Source organism: Anabas testudineus, chromosome 6 (assembly GCF_900324465.2).
Source record: "Anabas testudineus chromosome 6, fAnaTes1.2, whole genome shotgun sequence".
Taxonomy (NCBI): Eukaryota; Metazoa; Chordata; class Actinopteri; order Anabantiformes; family Anabantidae; genus Anabas; species Anabas testudineus.
Window position 1 is genome coordinate 13479739 of NC_046615.1, and position 21064 is coordinate 13500802.

General features: G+C 38.1%; 2 protein-coding genes across 2 annotated transcripts; one reads left to right on the plus strand and one right to left on the minus strand.

Annotated features, from left to right (window-relative positions):
* Nucleotides 1-1008: 1008 nt before the first annotated feature.
* On the plus strand, nucleotides 1009-13067 carry alpk3a (alpha-kinase 3a). The gene is made up of 14 exons (XM_026365178.1): nucleotides 1009-1349; nucleotides 1646-1915; nucleotides 2738-2859; nucleotides 3224-3341; nucleotides 3499-4822; nucleotides 6639-9153; nucleotides 9426-9573; nucleotides 10008-10135; nucleotides 10223-10258; nucleotides 10351-10625; nucleotides 10723-10811; nucleotides 10896-11113; nucleotides 11199-11247; nucleotides 11331-13067. The coding sequence occupies exons 2-14, from the start codon at nucleotides 1776-1778 to the stop codon at nucleotides 11641-11643; spliced, it is 5475 nt and encodes a 1824-aa protein (XP_026220963.1). The 5' UTR covers nucleotides 1009-1349; nucleotides 1646-1775; the 3' UTR covers nucleotides 11644-13067.
* Nucleotides 13068-13161: 94 nt separating this feature from the next.
* On the minus strand, nucleotides 13162-18936 carry slc28a1 (solute carrier family 28 member 1). The gene is made up of 18 exons (XM_026365180.1): nucleotides 18807-18936; nucleotides 18514-18587; nucleotides 18351-18427; nucleotides 18061-18152; nucleotides 17717-17906; nucleotides 17467-17608; nucleotides 17117-17230; nucleotides 16677-16751; nucleotides 16495-16575; nucleotides 16300-16380; nucleotides 16013-16138; nucleotides 14904-15034; nucleotides 14641-14809; nucleotides 14320-14517; nucleotides 14150-14231; nucleotides 13961-14059; nucleotides 13771-13876; nucleotides 13162-13591 (listed from the first exon to the last, which is right to left on the minus strand). Exons 1-18 carry the CDS (start codon nucleotides 18808-18810, stop codon nucleotides 13471-13473), a joined length of 1962 nt encoding a protein of 653 aa, XP_026220965.1. The 5' UTR covers nucleotides 18811-18936; the 3' UTR covers nucleotides 13162-13470.
* Between the last annotated feature and the right edge of the window lie 2128 nt (nucleotides 18937-21064).

Genomic DNA, 21064 nt, shown 5'->3' on the forward strand with positions numbered 1-21064 from the left:
ACAGAAAAAAAAAAAAATCACAAACTATTTTTTAATTTAGAAAGAAATCCATGCTTTATATTGAAAAATGCCCAAACAGAAATAATCTGCAGCGATTAGATCGCTGTGCATTTTGCAAAGAAAAGCAAGCAGAGCCACTTTCTTGACATTATGGTAATGAGCAATCTGGCCTCTTGCCAGGTGCCAGACCAGAGTCAGAGTCAGGATGAGTTTGGAAAGTTACGAAACACAAGAAAAAAATCAAATCTAAATCTAAATCAAAGAGAGGGCTTAATCATATGACAGATTTAGTCAGGTGATGATGATATATACAAAAAAAAAAAAAAAACACAGATTTCTGACCTTCAAAGGAATTTGCCAAACCTTAAAGCAAATAACTTTTGTTCTGTGCATAAAGTGTCCAGCACGTTTTAAATTTAATTACATTCTGTTAAGTTTATGATAAATTAATGTTCATTTTTAAAGCAAATAAAACATAGGTTATGTATCCATGTAATATGGTTATCAATGTGTAACGGCCTTTTGGTGTCATTTTCTGAACTGGTATAGTATAATATTTATATAATACTGTCATCCACTTGAAATTGCAAACACATAGACATAGACAACCTATTGTTACACAAAAATACTATTTTAAATGGTGAATAACATTTCTATGAGGTTATAAATAAAAGACAACTGGAGAAATGATTTGTCTATAAAACAAATGTACATATAAAACAGCTCAATAACTGAAAATAATCAACACTGGTCTAAAATGATAACACAGCTAACACATCACTTATCTAAGATACCATTACACAATTAAATCAAAGCATAGATTTTGTCAGCTGATTCTAATTGATGTGAGCAGCAAGTGGCCATGTTTTGACCATTTGTTGCAATGGAATTGCAGTTGAGCAAAGCATAGACTGTTGGTTGTCATCAGCAACATTATGAACCACCTACAGTGGCAAGAAAAAGTATGTGAACACTTTTTCCACTATCACTATGAGGTTTCTATGGTTGTTCTCAATGAAGAAATAAAAGATACTTTTTCATACCACTGTATGTTTTGAAAGCCTACATGACCTCCACTACAGTATCACACTAAGACGGGACGCCTTTTTTTAAACTTAAAAAGATGGATCAAAACAAAGCATGTGTTCTAGTTGAAATTGTTAACATGGTTTTTTAGACTTATTTGCTAAGTCTAAAGTCTAGTTTGGGAAAATCATATGTGCTCTTGCACCTATTTGTAGGCCTGCTATAAATAGACCCTGGGCAACACATGCTTGTCTGTGATAAGCAGTTACAGAGATTTTCTACACAGACTGTTGCTTCAAAGCAAAACTGACAACATCTCAGTGGTAAGTTGGAAAACCGATCATGTTTTAAGGTGACCAACATCTAAACTGTATTTTAACATGTACATGTGAATTTAAATTTCATGGTTTAAATTTTCTGTTTAACCACTAACAGTATTACCAAGGCTCGATAGCTAATCCTATTTTTAACTTGCTTCAATGCAAGTACATTGCTTGGTCAGAAAGGACAAACATTAAGGTTAAAGTGTGTGTTTGAGTTTGTATGAGCAAATAATCCTTCCTTTATTAACTTCCAACAGGTTTGTTACTGTTCTGAACTGTTTCTTTTTGTTCTCCAGGATCTTTTACATGGACAATACAATTCAATTTGCATTTTGACAAGTTGTGGATGTGAACACGGAGGAGTTTTATTTTTTGTGTGAAGCATTTGTATTGGATTGTACTTTTGGTTAATTGCTTCATTGGACGATGACTTCTAGAAGGCCAATGACGCGATCTTTTTCTGGCAACGGGAGGACAAGCAGCTTCAGTGAAGAGGAGGGCAGCTCTTCCAATGGCCGCTCAGAAAGCCGCAATCCTTACCTCTCAAATGTTAGGCCCGAAAACAGGTACACCCTCAAATGTCATACACTTGTAAGCAGAGCATGTAAATCTTAACTCTCATGTAAATGTGTTCTCTGTAAAGCAGGTTTGTATTAAAACAGTTATGCATTGCATAGTGTTCAGGAAAAGGAATTTGGGTCAGACAGATCAAGTTAAAACAATTCCAAAAACATAAACAGGCAGCTGTAAAGAGTCAAGCAAGTCAAACCATTACTTTTTTTCAAGAATTTAATCTGTAATTGGTACATCACATTGTTGGTCAAAAATCATATTTACATACATGTGTATTTTTTAAACATTGTTTTTTTTTGTCACAGAGGAGGGCAGTAATTGAACAATTTTATTAAGTTGGCTTCTATATTCTTATATTAATTCATCAATGACACTTCATTTGCCTCCTTCTGAATAGCTATTCAAGGTATTCTCACTACAGGCCAACGAGGTAAACTATATTTTTGAAACGTTCCACCCAACTAACATCTTAACTATCAAACTACTTTTGTTTTGTTTTTTTTCAATTTAAGAATGAAACCCACACATATTTTAACAGTAATGTAGTGTTCAGTTTGTCTAGTGTTTCAGTTTCAGTTATTTAGTGCTGATCAGTTTCAGTGTTGGATTGACAAGTTTGTTTTGCTTGACACCCCACAAAATTCTGTGTTTTATATTCTATTCACTACCAGAAATTTCCATTAACATCTTTTCCTAAATTATTGGAATGTACTGCACAGAGGTGATGTGGACACTGAAATGACACTGAAGTATAAAAGTGTCTACTACTTGAAACCAAGTGGTTGACACTCTAATACATTAGTATTGCCTTTTAGGAGCACGCTGTGCAGCGTCATGGCTCAGCTGACGGAGGACATACAGCCTTCGTTTGAGACCACCTTGAAATCAAAGGCAGTATCAGAAAACTGTAATGTGAAGTTCACCTGTGTTGTGTCAGGTAGGTTTAGTGTATGTGCGTGCCACTACTTTTTGTTTGCAGGAGTAACTGAAGGTTTTCAGTTTGTGATGTGAAGACAGGATGTGACTAATCTGAGAACCAAGGAAAGATTTCATTTTAAAACCACCAAATTAACTATTGCATTCTTCGTGAATTTGTCATTAAACATAACAGGCAATATACAAGCACTTTCCAGTATTTCTTCTGCAGGCAGATTGTTGGGTATTGTATTTTGCTTGTAATTTTTCCAGTGTCTATTCATATGAGAGGATATTTTGCACAATTTTTGTAAGTTTTTTTGTAAGTTAATACTTCTTTGTAGCACTAGAGGTTTCATTTCATTATTCTCAATTCATGTCTGTAGGTTACCCAGCTCCAGAATTGAAATGGTATAAAGATGATATGGAAATGGATCGGTACTGTGGACTCCCAAAATATGAAATTCGGCGGAATGGAAAAACCCACACCCTCATTATTTACAAGTATGTAAGACAAACATGCAAAAATAATTAATTGCTTTAGTTCAGCGTAATAGAAATACAGTGTCTTTGAGTTGAACACTGTCAGCCCACCAACAATATTGGTTATATATTATAACATATATATTATAACAAGTGTTTGTTTTATATGTTTTTTCAGCTGCACATTGGATGATGCAGCCATTTATCAGGCTTCAGCAAGCAATAGCAAAGGTATTGTCTCCTGCTCAGGAGTTTTGGAGGTTGGCATCATGAATGAGTACAAAATCCACCAGCGATTCTTTGCAAAGCTGAAGCAGAAAGCAGAGAAGAAAAAGAAAGAGTTGGAGGGGCATACCAAGAAAGAAGACAAAGAAAACCTTCAGCAAAAGAAACCACAGAGTAGTCCAGAACGTCCTCCAAGGAAGCGACCTGTCTCACTACAGCAGGAAAAACTAGCAGTAAAGCAACCTGAGGCTGTGGAACAACTGGGAGCAACTGCAGAACTTAATGGCATTAGCACTGATGTCAAGGAAAGTGGCCTGGAGAAGGAGACGCCCCCATCGGAGGAAGCCTTGGCCAAAAAGAAAATAAAGATCTCAAATGGTGTAGATGCAGGTGTTAATAACAGCAGTAGTAGCATCAGCTATGGCAGAAGCCATATGATGGGAAATGGAGGTGAAAACTGTTATGATGGAGGAATCAGTCTGGCACAATTTCTGGCAGAGACTCTCCAGTCCAAGGCTGGTGAGGAGAAACAGAACTCATCTTGGGTGGAGAAACCTAAAGACGTAGATATACGGATTATAAACGCCAGTACAGAGACAGAGAGGGAGCAAGAGACCATACAAAAAGAGAAAGAAGAAGAAGAAAATACACTAGACGCAGATAGAGAGACGAGAGAAGTGGATATGGCCATAGTAAGAGAAGAAAAAGAAAGTCAGTCGGAGATGTTGCATACAGCAGCCCACAGTAAACATGGTTCAGAAGTCAAACATCACAGCAAGGCTCATAAGGATCATGACCACCACAACATCCAGGCTTCTATTTCATCTATGCTTCACACAGTCAAAGACTTCTTCTTTGGGAAGAGTAAGAAGGACTTCTATGATCCCACTGACAACAAGGAAAGAGAGTTGGATCATGTCTCAACACAGCCTTCTCAGCCGGAAACGCCCCCATCATTTCGACTGCAACCACAGCATAACCCAGATGTGGACAAACCTCTTACAGAGGACATGGTGCCTATGGAAATGGATAAACCAAAAGAGTCTTCAGGAAGTGTGGATGTAGAACAACAGTCAGTGTCGCTCGAGATGCATGAACACAGTGTCCTGCACAAAGCTCTGGCACCAGCTCATACATTGCCATCTGAGAGCGTAGAGGAGTCCACTGAGCAGTTTGTCAATGAGCCTGGTCATATTGTGGAGGCCATGGAGGTGTCTGTGGGGACAGAGCATAGTAGTCCAGGTGAAGAAATGCCATTGTCTGGACAAGTTCTCGAGGTATGCACAGTTGTCAGCTCACGTTTGTGCTACAAAATAAGATACTTTACAGCCAAAACCTGAACTATGTCACCTATAAAACATGTTAGGCTTTGAGCTGCTGTTGTTTTTTTTTGGTTGTAAATGTGACTGATAATAAGCAGATGACATATCATAGTTAGATGTATTACTCATGTGACAGTGTGGGACACAGCTACTAAAGCTACTATAATATACAGTATAAAATCAGTGAGCAGTAGCTGGTGGGGTGAACCAGTTTGGCTTTGTGAGTAGCTGTGGTTTCAGTCAGTATCACTCAAGAGCAATCAGCCAAACAACAGAGACACATTGAGAACCATAAGAACACAGCAGCTTGCACTAAATGTGTGTGGGGGTGGGGGATGTTCTGCATCACCACTGCAAACTGTAAAACAGGATGGGGAATATCTCAGATATTGGCTCCAATGCCTGGGAGGCCAGTGCGTCAGAGATCATGATGAAACTGAATGTCAGAAGTAGTTCTCACGTTACAGACCGGGCTTTGTATGACAGAGGGCTGTGCGGTAGTAGAGTGAGTATTGCAGCAGTATTCATCTTGAAACGAGGGCCTTGTCACATGTATGGATGCATTCCTCACTGCCACCATGTAAATATATATACCTATATTTGAATTAACAAGCAGTTATATGGTGCATAGTGACATGTGGAAACAGGAACTAAATTTACTATGTTTAAGCACTAGTCACTTGAGTTACATTGAGTAATTGTATGGCCATGTGGAACTGCTGTGTTGGTAGTATTATGTGAGACTTCACAAGTGACTAATTGGAGGAAGTCAAAAGCCTTTATCTAAACAATGTTTTCTCACAGGAGGGTGACATCTATTTACACACAGAGCTGTATGTATGACCAGAGCTTCATTTTTAGACTGAATGTGACACCAGTTCCCTTCCATCGAAAGCAACAACTTCTTTTTTTCTTAGTAGTCGCTGCTGGCCAAACATGTTGTCACGAGGTAGCACGTGGTAACATTGCTTTTCTACATACATTTTAATGAGATGAATAACAGCAACAGGGGCTGTAAGGGGAAAAACCCAGCAGCACTTCTACATTTTCCCATTAGTGCATACTAAATTTTAATATTTGATGTGTTTTAGGAATTTCATATTACACGTTTGCATGTTTACATCACAGTCAGGTTAAATTATTTTTTACCATCAGTGTTGACCTTGAGCTTAATAAATGATCCTATTATGTAGATGTAGATAAGTCATGCATGTGATGACTGGTCTGTTATTAAGATACTAGCTGTCACACATTTACTGCCCAACAAGTTCTTTGTGTAAACAGCACACCTGTGTAAAGCATGGGAATTTCCCTGTACATAAGAGAAGACACAGAGTACACAAGCAATTTCAAAATCAAACTCACGCATTCAATCATTTGTTTGCCTAAATCATAGACATAACATACACATTGAATGTTCAGTGAGTGATTTGGAGAGTTTTACACACCAGAGATGTTTTGTATGTGTAAACACAGTTCAGTGTTGTTGCTTCTGCTGATTTCTGTTTTCACCAGAAATGAACAATGCTGTTTTTAAAGTTAAAAGTATCAAAAGTCACCGTGTTTGCCTATAACTGGCTTCTTGAAACAATTTTAAACTACTCTAACATGATGTTAATTGACTTTTCCACAAATCAATCTGTGAAAATATTTTCCAAGCATAAGAAGTAAAAACAAAAGTGTTTGTTATGAAGTTTACTGTGAAAGACAAAAACTTTTACATGTACCAGTAATGAAGTACTAAATTGATTTTTGTTTACTTTTCTTTCAGATGGAGGACAAAGATTCTCTGGTAGTCTCACTTATCAAAGAGGTTCCTGTTAACCGTCAAGAGCCAGCTTGTTTCGTACTTTCACCACATCCTAATCACCAGACTGCAAGAGATGAGTCTTCACCAAGGGAAGATATAGCCGTCTTTCCACCCACGAAAGCTACTTATGAAGAAGAATGCCCCCCCACATCAAACCTTGTTTGTCTAGAAGAAAGCTTGACTACCCCTCACAATATTATCTCAGATAGCAAAAGCAAAGTGCCCACTGAAACTTTGCATGAAGAGCAGATGAGTGTTGATAAGGTGGGCAAAGAAGAGAAACCTGACACAGAGGAGAACTGTTATACCTATGCATACAATAAAGTATATGAGGAAGAGAAAGCTGAAGTGAAATCAAGCAAACAGCCGTGCTCGGATATAAACAGATCAGAAATTACTGATTTAACAACATTTTCGCTGGAAGAGATAATAGAACCATGTGAATCTAACACGCAAGATCAGGTGCTTTCACCACTGACTGCTGTGGCAGCGTACAGTGCAGACAGCGAGAATGTAAAAGAAGAGACCAAATGTACATCACTTATTCAGGAAATGAATGTAGGATTTCCGCCCACTGCAGCCCCAGAGAGTTTAGAGAAGGGTGACCTAAAAATACAGCCTGAATGCACTACATCTATAGTAGGCGAAAGCACGGACACCCATGATGTCAGTGCAATACAGAGTTCAGGTTTTAGCAACAGTGGAGAGAGAAGTGACTTGAAAGAGGTTTTAAATTTTACTTTGCAGAATGACTTGGAATTTAACTTGTGTAACAATCGAAAAAAAGAAAAACATACAATTGTAGAAGGAAAAAGCACTGGAGTGATGGATGAGAGATTACACTTTGAAGTGGAGACAGACAAGAAAGTAGACTTGGATGAAACTAAACTCCTTTCAGTAGCACAAAACAAAGGAAGTACTGCTAAGGTTTCAGAGGAACACAGTAATACTGTATGTCAGGATGGCAGTAAGAAAGAGTTGGATTGGCCTTCAGACAATATTCCACAAATCAAAATATCTACTACTGAAGAAACTCCAGATATTACAGCAACGTTACCACATGAAAACCAAAATGAAACACATTTTATAATCCCAAAAATTGAAATAAATGAGTTTAAAGAGTGCACACTACCACTAACTATTTTGGCACTAAACAAGCCAGAGTCAGAACCTGTTATTTCGCAAAAGTATGATGTAACTAATATGCCCGAGGTAATAATGAAAGACCAGAGCACAGCTAATTCAATGGGTTTGTTGCCCACACAAAAAGGTATGCAGAATGATTATAACCTCTTGCTGTCAGAGAAAGTAAAGGAAGTTGCGCAATTAGATGAGGAGACAAAAACGTTTGAGCAGGAACAGCAACATGTGAAAAGCAGTGAACAGCTCCCTCAAATGGACTGCTCAACAGTTCCTGCTATAAATGTTTCATATATTGCTGACAAGGAAGATCATGCTTTAATTAGTTATCCCCATGACTCACATACACTGCAACCTTTTGAAACTCCAGCAGTACCTTTGATTGTGGTGGCACCAATAGCAGTCACTTGTCACGAAAGTGACCCTGCGCTCATTCTGCCCACACACAGTGTGTGGACAGAAACTTCAGCTGTCACACAAAGGGGAACAAAAAACGATGGTGGTAATGATATGCCCACAAAGCCTGAAAATAGTCAAAGTACAAAGCAGAACCTTCAAGAAATAGAGGCAGATATGCGTATAAACAAGACCACTCCACCCTTGCTATATGAAGCTCCAAAGGTTAAAGACAATGTACCATTACGCAGTAAATCAACAGAAGAAAATGTCACTGAAATCTTAGCACTTAAACCCCTTAAAGAGATCAAAATGGACAATGTTCTGTCTCTTGAGGACCTTCAAAAAGACAAAACTTGTGTTGAGAGACTCACTTCTAAACCCCCAACACATCCATCACTGAGTCCAGCCAGTCTTCGCAAATTCATGTCTAAAGGTGCTCGAGACTCAGACGAGGCTGTGAAGGCTGTTCCTATAATCACTGTGGCTGATCCTCAGAGTGACAAAGCAGATGAAGATCTCAGTGGAGCCTCGACACCAACATCGTCCCTCTCTTGTGAAAGCAGCCCTCGACTAAAGCGCAGAGACAGTCTGTCACTTATACGCTCTGCCACACCTGAAGAGTTGGCCTCAGGAGCTCGCCGTAAAATCTTCATCCCAAAAATGAAAGAAGATGGAGAAGGAACAGTGGTTGGTGCACTAGACAATCAAGGCAAGAAGGAGACTTCTTACATGTCACCAAGTCAGGCTCGTAGAGCAGCTTTACTACAAGCTCCCCCAGGTCAAAACACCCCACCAATGGAAAGGCGTTCTCCACTGGTGAGCCGTAGAAAAGCCACCTTGGAGGTGCCAAAAGTCATGGAGGAGACGCCCAAAGAAGAGCCAGCCAGCACCAAGAGAGAAGAGAAGTCAGCTGAAAAGAAACTAGACCCTCATAAAGGTAATGATGGATTTCTGTAGATATAATAATGAATACTCAGTGTGATATATTTAAATTGTTTATTCATTTTATTTCAGTTTTTCACAAAATACATAATACAGGAGGTTATTTGAAATTCTTTGTGTATGTTCTGAGGTTTGTCAACATGTGACTCTGGTCAGTACACTGGCATTTGAGGAAGTGGAAACCTTAGAAAGTCTCCACTCTCCAGTGCAGTATGTATTTACCTTGGCTCCCTTGTTGGACACCACCCCTCTCTCATGCACCACCAGCTCCACAGGTCATCCGTAAGATTAGGGGAGAGCCATTTGCAGATGCGTCTGGACACCTGAAGCTGTGGTGCCAGTTCTTCAATGTCCTCAGTGACTCCACTATTAAGTGGTACAGAGATGAAGAGGAAATACTAGAGATGAAGCGAAGGTAAATAAACCACAATATTATACAATGTAACTATTAATGTAAGAACTTGTCACCCTTTTCTTTCTACTTGACGGGTTTCTTTATTAATGTCAAGGAATGATTTGGCCCTCAGAATAAATCCCATGGCCTTCTGTCAGTCTCAGAGAAGTCCTGCTCATGAGACTGTGAACCCACAGCTGTGACACAGAGAGGTGAATCTCTGGCTAGACACAGAAACTGTAACCTGACACATTCGTTTTCCTATCTCCAGGCCGCATTGAAAGTCTATATATGTGCTGTGGGTTGCTGTGTCAGCAAACACACGCAGCACAGCTCTCTGTCTCACAGCGACACCTTGTGGCTTGTTGCTGAATCTTTGACATTAGGTACAACACTGATGAGCCACTTGGTTTGGCGTGTTTTTAACCTTGTGTTTTTGCCTTTTCTGTCCTCAGTGGAGGAGATGAAAGTCAAGTAGCACTGGCTATTGTCCTGGCAACCAGTCAAGACTGTGGAGTATACGGCTGTACGATCAAGAATGAATATGGCACTGACAGCACTGACTACCTGCTCAGTGCAGACAGTAAGAAACAGTATTCCTGGAGCATAAAATCAAATTTTAACATCACCAAATATGTTTTTATGAATATTTGTGTCTACTGTTTTACAGTTCTGTCTGAGATACTGCTAAAAGATGATTTGAGAGGTACATTTATCGGATGACTACCACAAATACCAGCCAATTTTAAAGTTTCTGTAAATTGTTGTTCATTGTAAATATCTGTATCTGTTTTTTAGTTGGAGAGGAAATCGAGATGACGCCTCTGCTATTCGCCAAAGGCCTGGCTGACTCTGGCAGCTGGGGTGACAAGTACTTTGGCCGCATTATGACAGAGACAGTGCATATCGGGGAGGGCTCCGCTCACAAAGCCAGCAGAGTCAGGGTAATTTACGGCCTGGATCCCATCTATGAGTCTGGAAGCAACTGCATCATCAAAGTTCAAAACCCTATTGCCTACGGGACCAAACAGGAAAGCAATCTTGCAGAGAGAAATCTACAGATAACAAAGCAAGTGAGTGATAGATTTATTGTCGACAAACTGTTGGTATGTTACCCTTAGTGCATTATTGCAGCACATGCATCTACTTCACTCATCTCTGTGTTGGCAGGAATGCAAAGTCCAAAACATGATTCGTGAATACTGCAAAATCTTCACAGCTGAAGCGAGAGTTAGTGAGAATTTTGGATGTGCACTAGAGTAAGTATAACACAGTAACTCATATCTGATATATAATTACATTTATAGTACTTCACATGATGATCCCCCTATTCTTTTGTTCAGAGTGATTCCTCAGTATCTAATGTACCGGCCTGCGAACTCTGTGCCATATGCCACAGTGGAGGCTGACCTTGAAGGTGTCTTCACCAAGTACTGTATGATAGATCCTAAAGGCAAGCTGTTCACACAAACTGCCTCTGAGGTGGAGCAGAAATGCAGCACCTTCCAGCACTGGATTCATCAGTGGACACATGGCAATTTACTCGTCACTCGGCTAGAAGGTAAGTTTATGACAAAAGTAACAGTTTATCTACAGTTTTAGTGGGAATACAGATATTAGTAATTACCTCTGATTTGTGTCTGCAGGTGTTGAAACAAAGATGACTAATGTTAAAGTTGTGACCAAGTCAAAAGGGTTTGTATTTGAATCAGTAGATTAAAATGTTGTGTGGTTTTGCTATTAGAACAGCTACAATAAAGTGGTCCTTTATATTTCAGATACCAAGGATTAACTGAGTATGGCCATCCTGAAATATTGGAGCAGTTCCTGACCCACCATCAGTGTAACTACTACTGTGGACTTCTTGGCCTACGCCCCCTTAAGACAATAGAAAGTCTCCAGCAGCCCACCAAGATGAAGGGCTCAAGGAGCCCATTGGTAAACCGCAAGTTGGGTTCAAGCAGCCCTCAGATGTCTAAAAAGGCAAATTGTAGCCCAAAGGCTCCTAGAAAAATTCAGGAGTCAGAAGACAGTAAGTCAGACACTAAAACCAAGCTTACAGAAACTGCTGATGCTCTTGAAACAAGGTAGGAAGTAGGAGCTGATTTGCTTTTAATATTTTTTTAATTACATGTTTCTTTCCAGCTGTCAGAGCCAGCAAAGACTTGAGGAGTAAGTTATAACAAAATGTACAAAAATGAGTCAACATTGGCAACACAACTGTGAAACATCCATTTCTGAACTTGTCAGTTAACTTGTTACTATAGTTAAAAGGTTTAAAAGGATGTTTGGAGAGATGGGCAGAGGGTTTTGACCTTATAGTTCACAGAGGTTAGACAATATAAAAAGCAACATCCAGCCACATTACAGATGACATAATACTATTAGATCACTTCATGAATTTATTTTAGAGTCTTATCAGCTCTGTGAGTCGTCAAATAATCACTAGTGAAAAATTAACCACAGGTCACATTGTAAAATTAGCAGTTTCTTTTACTGAGCTAATAACAACATTTTTGTGTTTTGACTGCAAGAACTGTGGAGCATGACATGTACAAGACCACACCAACAGAAGTGATTAAGTTAATGATATCCATATTTAACACTGCATGTTCATCTGCGATGTACAGTACGTATGTAGGACATTACGTTTATATTAAAGCCATAACATTAGAACTGCCTAAGCAGCATTTCACAGCACAGTTGAGCTCATGTTGTGGAATAACTATAATTTTTAGGTCAGAGATGTTTGTGTGCACTTTGTTTTTGGCATTACTTTTTAGTAGTTTTTGATTACTTTGTATCTGTTGCTAATGGAGGCTATTGGCCTTTTAGAATATATGGAATTGAATACCACAGCAATAAGCAGTAAGGGGCTTAACATTAAGCTGTTTAACTGAGGCATGCTAATGCCTATTACATACATGCAAACACATTTGGGTTCCCAGCAGTAAGGAAATCAGATGAATGAGTTTTACATAGTTATTTGGACCTGACTAATTACTTTTCACTGAACAATAGAGCTTTGAGTTGTGTTCAGCAGGTCAGCAGTGCGATCAATCTTTAGCATTGTCTGTTTTTTTTTTTTTTGTTTTTTGTTTTTTTTGTTTTTTTTTACAGGAATTTGTGTAACTAATAATTCTTAGTTAATGATAAATAGAAGCCCAAATAGCCAGTCTTAAATTTCATATCACGTCAGTTACAATCAATCAATCAATTCAAGGACAAATATTTGAAGTGAAATTGAAATATTTGAAATGACAAAGTAAGTAGTAATTTGTAGTAATTTAAAAATAAAATAGTAAGTAATTACCTGTTGACTGGCTAATGCTGGTGAAAACAATATGTTGTTAAGGTGTGGTGTCATGCAAACAAACTACTGTATTGGGGTTTAATATGCACATAAAGTCAGAGGACAGGATCCGAAGTAGTGTGAAGAAAACAGTTTAGGTGTGAGGGAGTGTGTGTGAATGTGTGAGCGCAGGGCTAAATGTGTGTTTACAGTATCTGCTGTAAGTATGTCAGCAAATTGTTTTTTTTTTTTAATAAATGTGTAAAACCTTTGTGTCCAAACATGAAACGTCATTCACATTTTCAGTTTTACAGTGTTTTATTTCTTACAAATGTCTGACTGTAGGAATAATTATCAAAATAAATGAGTTATCATACATTTTTATATATATTTACATTCCTTAAATTGTTGATGCCAGCATATTATTTGAGGTATCTATCTTAAGGTGTGTCCTTTCAATCCTTGACATAAATAAAATGTAATATCTCAATGAAGTTACAGTATAATACATGGATAATACATTCTTCTTTAAAATGAATACAGTGTGAAACAAACGTAGAAACATGAAGAGTCAAGTCAATGAACAACAGTAGGTTATGTGGAAGCACACACAGTATTTTTCTCTTCTACTTACAAATGTCCATATTGTTGAGACCACAGCACTGACAACATTCAGAGAAATACACGGTGACATTTACTACTGTGTTCCATGATCCTTCAAATGTGAGGGTCCCATTGTTTACAGTGCTGTAAAAGAACATATTATAAATGTAAGTACAAATACAATAGCCTCATATCTGAATACTTAACTACATATTTTTCTACTTGACTACATTTTATTTCAATTAATACCATATGTTGATGTTTTTCTCCAGTGAATCCAGCGATCTGAAAACCTTTTTTGTATTGAAAATGTTAATATTTACCTTTGAAAGAGCTTTTGACAGCAGGTTTGGATATCTTCATTTGTGGCATTGAAAGCCGATCCCTTGAATAGCTCAATACAATCAAGTGGAGGAACAAAGAGGATCCCTAAGAAACAAAGTGAGGATGACTCAGTTAAATTGAAATAGATTACAAAATCCAGTACTTCAAATGTAAGTTAAACACTCTGACCTGCAATACAAGCATTGATAAGGGACACACAAGTCCCAGTGATCATAGCTCTCAGCACTAGAGACGAAATATCTCCTCTTCTGGACGGGCATATAGAAGCTTTTGATAAGCATAAAGACTTTGTATTAGACATCATTAATGATCTACAGTACTGGGGCTGAAACAAACGAGGAATGGCAAAATACTCACATAGGCCACCGATCACTATACCAAGTGAACTGAAGTTGGCGAAGCCACAAAGAGCATAAGTTGTGATTATTTCTGATCGGATCTGAAACAAGAAAATATCAAACCATGTAAAAATGCACCTTAATATTGTCTAATCTGTGCTCAGTCTTTTACTGATAACATTTACTCACAGATATCCACTGTCTTTCACCTCCAATAATTTCATCCATTCCACTGAGTCTCTGGCTCTTCAGTTCTGATAATTTCTCATACGCCACAAACTCATTGAGGAAGAGCTTTGTGCCGATTAGCTCAGCCACAGTAAAACTTTCATCATATGGAATTCCCATCATGAAGGCCACCGGCATAAACACGTAAGAGCAAATTAACTATGAACACAGAAACATGCACAAACAGGTTTTTTTGGTGGTGTTAAATTTACAGTAAAGATAAGATAAGATAAGATAAATATGTGAAATGACAGTATATTGAATATAAATACTAAAACATACCTGAAATGTGACTTCAGGGTATCCCACCATACCTCCAAACCAACTCAAAGCTTGATTTATAAATGCGAGGATGGCGAGAAAGGCGATCAAGTTTGCTGCAATGTTGGCAACAAGACCAATTGAAGCAGACGCTCCACTGCTAACAGCCTCCAAAATGTTCTGTTCATTTCTAGAGAGTTGTTAGAAATAATCATTGAATTTACAAAAATGAGGAATAAAAATCATAGAAGGAATAAATAGAAGGACAGATATTCTGTACACACCCACAATCCACTTTAACATTTTTCTCTGATTTGAAGGGGCTGTCCTCTGTCTCTGGATAGGAAAGCTTGGAGATGGCCATAGCACATGGAGCAGCCATCACAGAAGCAGATATCAAGGAAGATGCGTCAATCTGCATAATACGGTGACAGCTTGTTTAATTTACAGTGATGCAGTGAAGTTACCTCTATCACAAACATTACCATATTATTTACATTATTTTAACACAATGTTAAAATTTACTGCTGTTGAAATATAGAACATGTAAACGAACAAAGGCACCGGGTCAAACGTTCAGCTTTTATTGCAAGTTTTGTTTTGAAAAGGAATTTCGCCTACTTTTATTTATTTTACTTAGTCATAGCTCCAGTAAATTGAATTGTCTAAAGGTAATATCTATTATAAGATAGAAAATAACCACTATGATAAGTAGTATCCTTACACACTGGCTAATTTCCAGCAACCTTCAAACTTTTTTCATACAGACTTTTCTGTCAAAAAGCACATTTTATGCAGGCAGGCTTGGATATTATCTGTTCAGAAAAGGTAAACCTCACTTCGCATATCTGTGCACATTCTCTCATGCCTGACAGTAATCCTTGATAGAAGTTGGAAACACACCAAACCACAAGAATCTTTTCAAGGTTACATTTTGTTACTTCTCACGCAGGACAAATAGTGAAAAACATATTTGAGTTTTTGTTTATACTGGGGTTGATTACTGTACAGGCTGTTCTTGAATTTACTGCCCACAGGAACTTCACCGGTGTAAAACGTAGTGCACATATCACTCCGAGACTAAGACCTCTCCTCTGACTGCTGTGACTAAAGAAAACATTTAATGTGTTTCTCCTAGTTTAGCCCAAAGTGGCCTCTGGGGTATATGTTTTGAATTAATCCCTGAGCTGTGCTGTTACAGACATATTAACTATTTCTACTCTAGGATTAAAGCTTACAGTGATTCTGTATTTAACCTACAAGACACAAGATTATGAAGCACCTCCAGGGCCTTCTCACTTTCTTTTATGTGTCTGTTGCAAAGTGTTGCAAGACATGTACTATAAAAGTATAATTGTATTGTTATTACTATTACTAAACCTCTTTAACTCACCCCAAAGGAGATGAAAGCCCCCATCACACTGCCTGCAATTGTGGCAAACCCGCCAGTCATTACAGCATGGATCTCAGATTTGGTCATGTCCTTCAAATAAGGGCGGATCAGCAGCGGCGCTTCAGTCTAGTGCAGAATAAATAACAAAGTAAACAAGAAGAGTAACTGTGGGTTTTTACTCTAGTTGTTAATGTTCATGTAGTATCCAAAGTAGTGCAGAGAGATTCAAATTTATGACATTTCACAGCCAAATGTAGTCTGACTAGTGTCATAGTGTCACTGAATACCTGTCCAACAAAGATATTGCCTGCTACGCTCAAGGTCTCCGTCGGTGAGGTTCCCATCGTTATCTGCATAACCCATGAGATCTACGTGGACAAAAACACATGGCTCCTGGTCAAAGTGTTTAACTAAGGAATAAGCAGTATACGCTTAGACCTACAGAAACGTGCTGTAAGGTAGGTGTTTTAACCTTTCATTACCTTTAGGATCAGCCACTGCATTATCCCTAAAAAGTAAAGGACTGACATCACGCTGCTGAAGAACACGATAATGGGTAAAGCCTGGAGGATGAAATCGCAAACGAAAGGTTAAACTCTTTTTATTTTGAGTGTTCATATATATTATAACTGTGTACTGTTGTAATGTTCACTCATCCACTTACTTGAAAGGCAAAAATGTTTGCAATTAGATCCCCGAAAACAAATGATGACCCTGCTTTGGTGTAGTCGAGGAATACCTGAAATTGAAGGACAAAGAGGGAAAATAGATTCAATCATGTAAATGGTTATTTCTCCTCCTCATCATTTTTTGTTCAACCTTTGGATGTCCCACAATGCGTTTGAACAGTCTATTATTATTATAAACTACTCTAAAAATGTTGTGCCTTGAGAGATATGACACACTGTGCTTCAATTGTCGAGTAAAGTCTATTGTGGAAACCCAGATTTTCAGATGTGAGTGGGGAAAAATGCTGCATTACACATTTCATATAAATATCACTTTCTTGTTGTATATTATTATTTTTTTATATGTCTCATCCCTGTTTGTTGCTTCTACTGCAATTTTTTTAGTATACAAAAATAAAATAGCAAATGGTAATACCTTCACTTGATTTCCAAGCCATTCGAAAGCTATAAGTCCAGGCTCTGTTCTTATAATAAAAAGGCCCATACAGAACTGCATTCCCAGACCCCAAAACAAAGGCCTCCATGACACCTGAAAAAGATTTCAAAAAGAAAGCACGTAGCTTGACAATCAGTGAATTAGGGAGTCTCCATGTAGTCTGTGGTGTTTGTTAGTGAAAGGAAGGACTTCTGTGGAACCTCAAGATGCCACAGACCCAAATCTCAGCAAATAGACCAAACAAACCGATGAGCATGATGCATATTTCAAAACACCACATAATTATTCATCCTTGATTACAGTCAGTGGACTGACTGCACCAAACTCACCGCTGTCCTGTGTGCTGAGAAGAGGAACAGAAGCAGGATGAACATGCACACCCCTCCAAATGAGATAAGCTGCTCGGGACGCTTGCTTGTGTCTAAGACAAGCCACAGCAAAAGTAGAACCAAAACCAACACAATGAAAATCCTGCAACAACAAACAGACAAACAAGTATTCATTCAGTAAAAGTGTTCATTGTGAGTAGCTCTTTATGACACTGAGGACAACACAAGTGAGAATAACAAATCCACTCACCATTTTATCCATCTGAGATTAGACTTAAAGCATCGGACTGCAGGTCTAAAACACCGACTGATGCTTTTTCCCTTGTACTTCTTCAGAAGTTCAAATGACGTAGCAACAACAGCCAAACTGGTTAGGACTACCAGAGCAATAGCCCTCTGGAAATTCAATACACAGGCGGCAATGAAGTATGCCACATAACCTACAGAACAGAAAGAAATGTTTGATCAAAACTCCCTGTCTACACATAAACGATTATTCCATTATTTTTGTAGCATAAAACCTCAATGTGTGCAACAGTCATCATTAAATAAACTTCTGCAGAATGGACACAATTTTCTTTTTTTTTATTTTACCTGCTCCGAGTATTCCCAGCACAATGTATTTGAAGGTTTGTGAGTGAGACTTGATGTAATCCTCTGTGGCATTAATCGGCTTGGAAACTTTGCTGAAGTACGAAGTAAATTAGAAATAAGTTCAAATTACATTTCTGTTTCTTACATTCTCCTCTTGAGTGAATAAAAAGGTTATACTTATAACTCTATGGATTGATTTCAAGTAGTATATTAGCTTTGGATGTATTTTTGTTTTTCTTGTATTACACAGAATCAACTCTTTCAGTCACAAAGATAATATACTGACACACCTCATGTATGACCCCAGTCCTTTTTTAGTCTTTTTATTCTGGCTTTGGACACTGCTAGTATCATTGGTGTTGTCCTCCTAAAAAGCATACAGGCATGTTTAAAAAAAGATAAAAAAAACATAATTCTGTGCTATTTTCTTTAAAAGCAAAATGGGAAACATACCTCCATTTCAAAAGCCTGATTGTCCACGCCATTTCTTCTGGTGTTGGTTTCATTTTTCAATCCATTGGTTTCCGCTGAAAAACAGAAGAATTGTTCACCACCGTGTACAGTAGTATTATTTGGCAAAGAGGCTTCAACTCGAACATGGAAATAAGTCAAAAGCTGTGCTTCTATGTACTCTGTGAGATAAAAGAACCTTAAAATAAAATGAGTCCTGGAGGCTTATGTTGCACATAAAAATACAACTGCAAAACAAGCGGCTTAATTCAAGAAAAGCAGTGCTAATGGCTTACACATTGTGCGTCTTCCTAAACCCAGCTGTCAAATGCTACACTCTAATACACTGCGGGAAAACACACTTTGCCCTTTATGAAACTTCTCATCATTAATTAACAGACACACTATGCACAGCTCAGATCTGTTTCAGGAAGCACGTAGCAATGTGATAATGCAACAAATATTATTAAATGGGCTCAATGAAGCAACATTGGAGTAAACATGACGTTAAACAAGTTCATCATTTACCAAATTCTCGAGGAGATAATTCATCAGAGCGGACTTTGAGGCTGAAAAGCTGATAAGTGGTGATGATATGTTTATCACGGTTTAGTTTATCTCTTGGTGGCTGTGTCCCACCCACACTTTAAGACATATTAAGTGATAAAACTTGTCACATACAAATGAATCACTCATAAGAGGATTGAGATTTAACTCAAAAGCCAATTGTCTTCTCTTCTCCTTTCTACTGGAACTGAACCTGATAGTAAATCACAAAACAATTTATTGTAAAATTCTATCAAATTCTATCTAGTGAAAAAATAGCTTAGAATAGAAACACCAGCACTTCCTCCTTAGATTACAATTTATCAGCATTGCTGTGTCTGTATATAACACCTTTTTCTGCAGAATCAGCCTGGTGATCGGCTATGGCTGTTATCTGGTTCATTAATGATATTGTCATGCACTTTCAGGGTGAAAATACATCACTGGATATAATGGCAGCTATTTGTTCTTCATGCTGTAGCTCAAATTGGATCTCGCCACACATAACAAATCTCTGATTCCTCCACAAACACAGTTATTTCATGGTTCATAATCCTCAGTGGGGGCTCGCTCTGTCTGGATAAAGATGATAAAATTTAATTCTTTGTTCAAAGTTACAGGTTATTTGTGTTGGTAAGAAATCCGAAAACGTTGCAGACCCTGACATTTATTAGCAAAGGTTAATGACCTGAAGACAGACAGCGTGGCATTAAATATCTTGGTTCAGTAACTAAAGATATTTATATACCATCAGCTCATTTGCAAACAGACTGCTTTGACAATTTCCATGTGGCAGTCATAGCTATAATTGGGAAATACGCCTGTTGAGGAATGACTGTAATGCACGCAATTTAAAAACCACAGGGAATTTATGAAATATCTCACCATTAGGGTGCTCACTGTTCCCTTTAATTTCACTTAATCATGTATAATTTTGTTTTTATAATCTAATAAATTCAAATCCATCTCTAAAATAAATAGCTCCTCAAATGTATTAGGTTTCATCTCTCAAATAGAGTTGCCATCTGTAATCACTGGCTATGTGTGGGCTATAAAAGGTCACTGCAATTCCACGTAGCTGTTTTGATCATGTTACATTACTGCTTCAGTTTATAGTTGCTGAATTTATTTTCTTTTTTATCTGATACCAAAGAGCTTCAAGCATGTCTCTAAGCTCAACAGGAACTGGTGTGACTACCACACAGGCAGGTTAATGAGCCTTATTTCCCTCTGGTTTGTCTAATAGGATATGAATAACCAGCTCCTTCACTGAAATGTGTGTTCTCTCCCATCTCAGTGGCTCCTGGGGTCATGTAAGGTCGAGGACCACAAAGTGCAAATGTGAATGGAAAACTGGCGTGAGTTTAGCTCTGGCTCTAGACCGCAGCGTGAGTTGTGTCCTACATTCAATTCCTCTTTACTTGATTTCCTATAAAACATCCACTTTTATATATATATTGTATAGTAGGGGTGGTGAGTGTGCTGTATTATAAATAAACAGTAAAACGACAGGTTATCTTTGCCTTTAATTACTTGTGATTTACAACATATCTCTGCTTCCCACAAGAATAAACACTGGATCTGACACCTTTTTTTACAACCTGATTATAAACTGACAGAGCACTAGTGGAAACACTGGAGTAGGGTGAGGAAATACATAAATAAATAGATTGTCCTGGTGTCCTGAACAACATCCAGCTGTTAATGCTGACTGTGAATTTAGTATAGTGTATATAAACATACATCCTACATAAACATACATCCTCCAAAGAACAGCAGCCAATCTGACTGTTCACAATAACAAGATGACTCTTCACTGATTCACTGGAAGATATTCGGACCATGCTGGATTTCACTGTACCTGCAGTACAACCACACTGAGAACTTCCCCATTTCCGTTTCAGTCTTTTGATTTTAATAGTCTAACTACATAGCTGGGTTGCATTTTAGGAACCGTGTGACCCGGTGTTTTTCTTTGTTTCAATTCGTGATATTGAAGCATATGTTG

Coding starts and splice junctions, on each gene's coding strand:
- slc28a1 (XM_026365180.1), bottom strand. Junction 18,153..18,350: donor GGACTGGGGTCATACATGAG/GTGTGTCAGTAT, acceptor TTCGTACTTCAG/CAAAGTTTCCAAGCCGATTA. Junction 13,592..13,770: donor TGTCAAAAGCTCTTTCAAAG/GTAAATATTAAC, acceptor GTTCTTTTACAG/CACTGTAAACAATGGGACCC.
- alpk3a (XM_026365178.1), top strand. CDS start 1,776: ATGACTTCTAGAAGGCCAATGACGCGATCTTTTTCTGGCAACGGGAGG. Junction 10,259..10,350: donor GCTAAAAGATGATTTGAGAG/GTACATTTATCG, acceptor TCTGTTTTTTAG/TTGGAGAGGAAATCGAGATG. Junction 11,248..11,330: donor GTTGTGACCAAGTCAAAAGG/GTTTGTATTTGA, acceptor TTTATATTTCAG/ATACCAAGGATTAACTGAGT.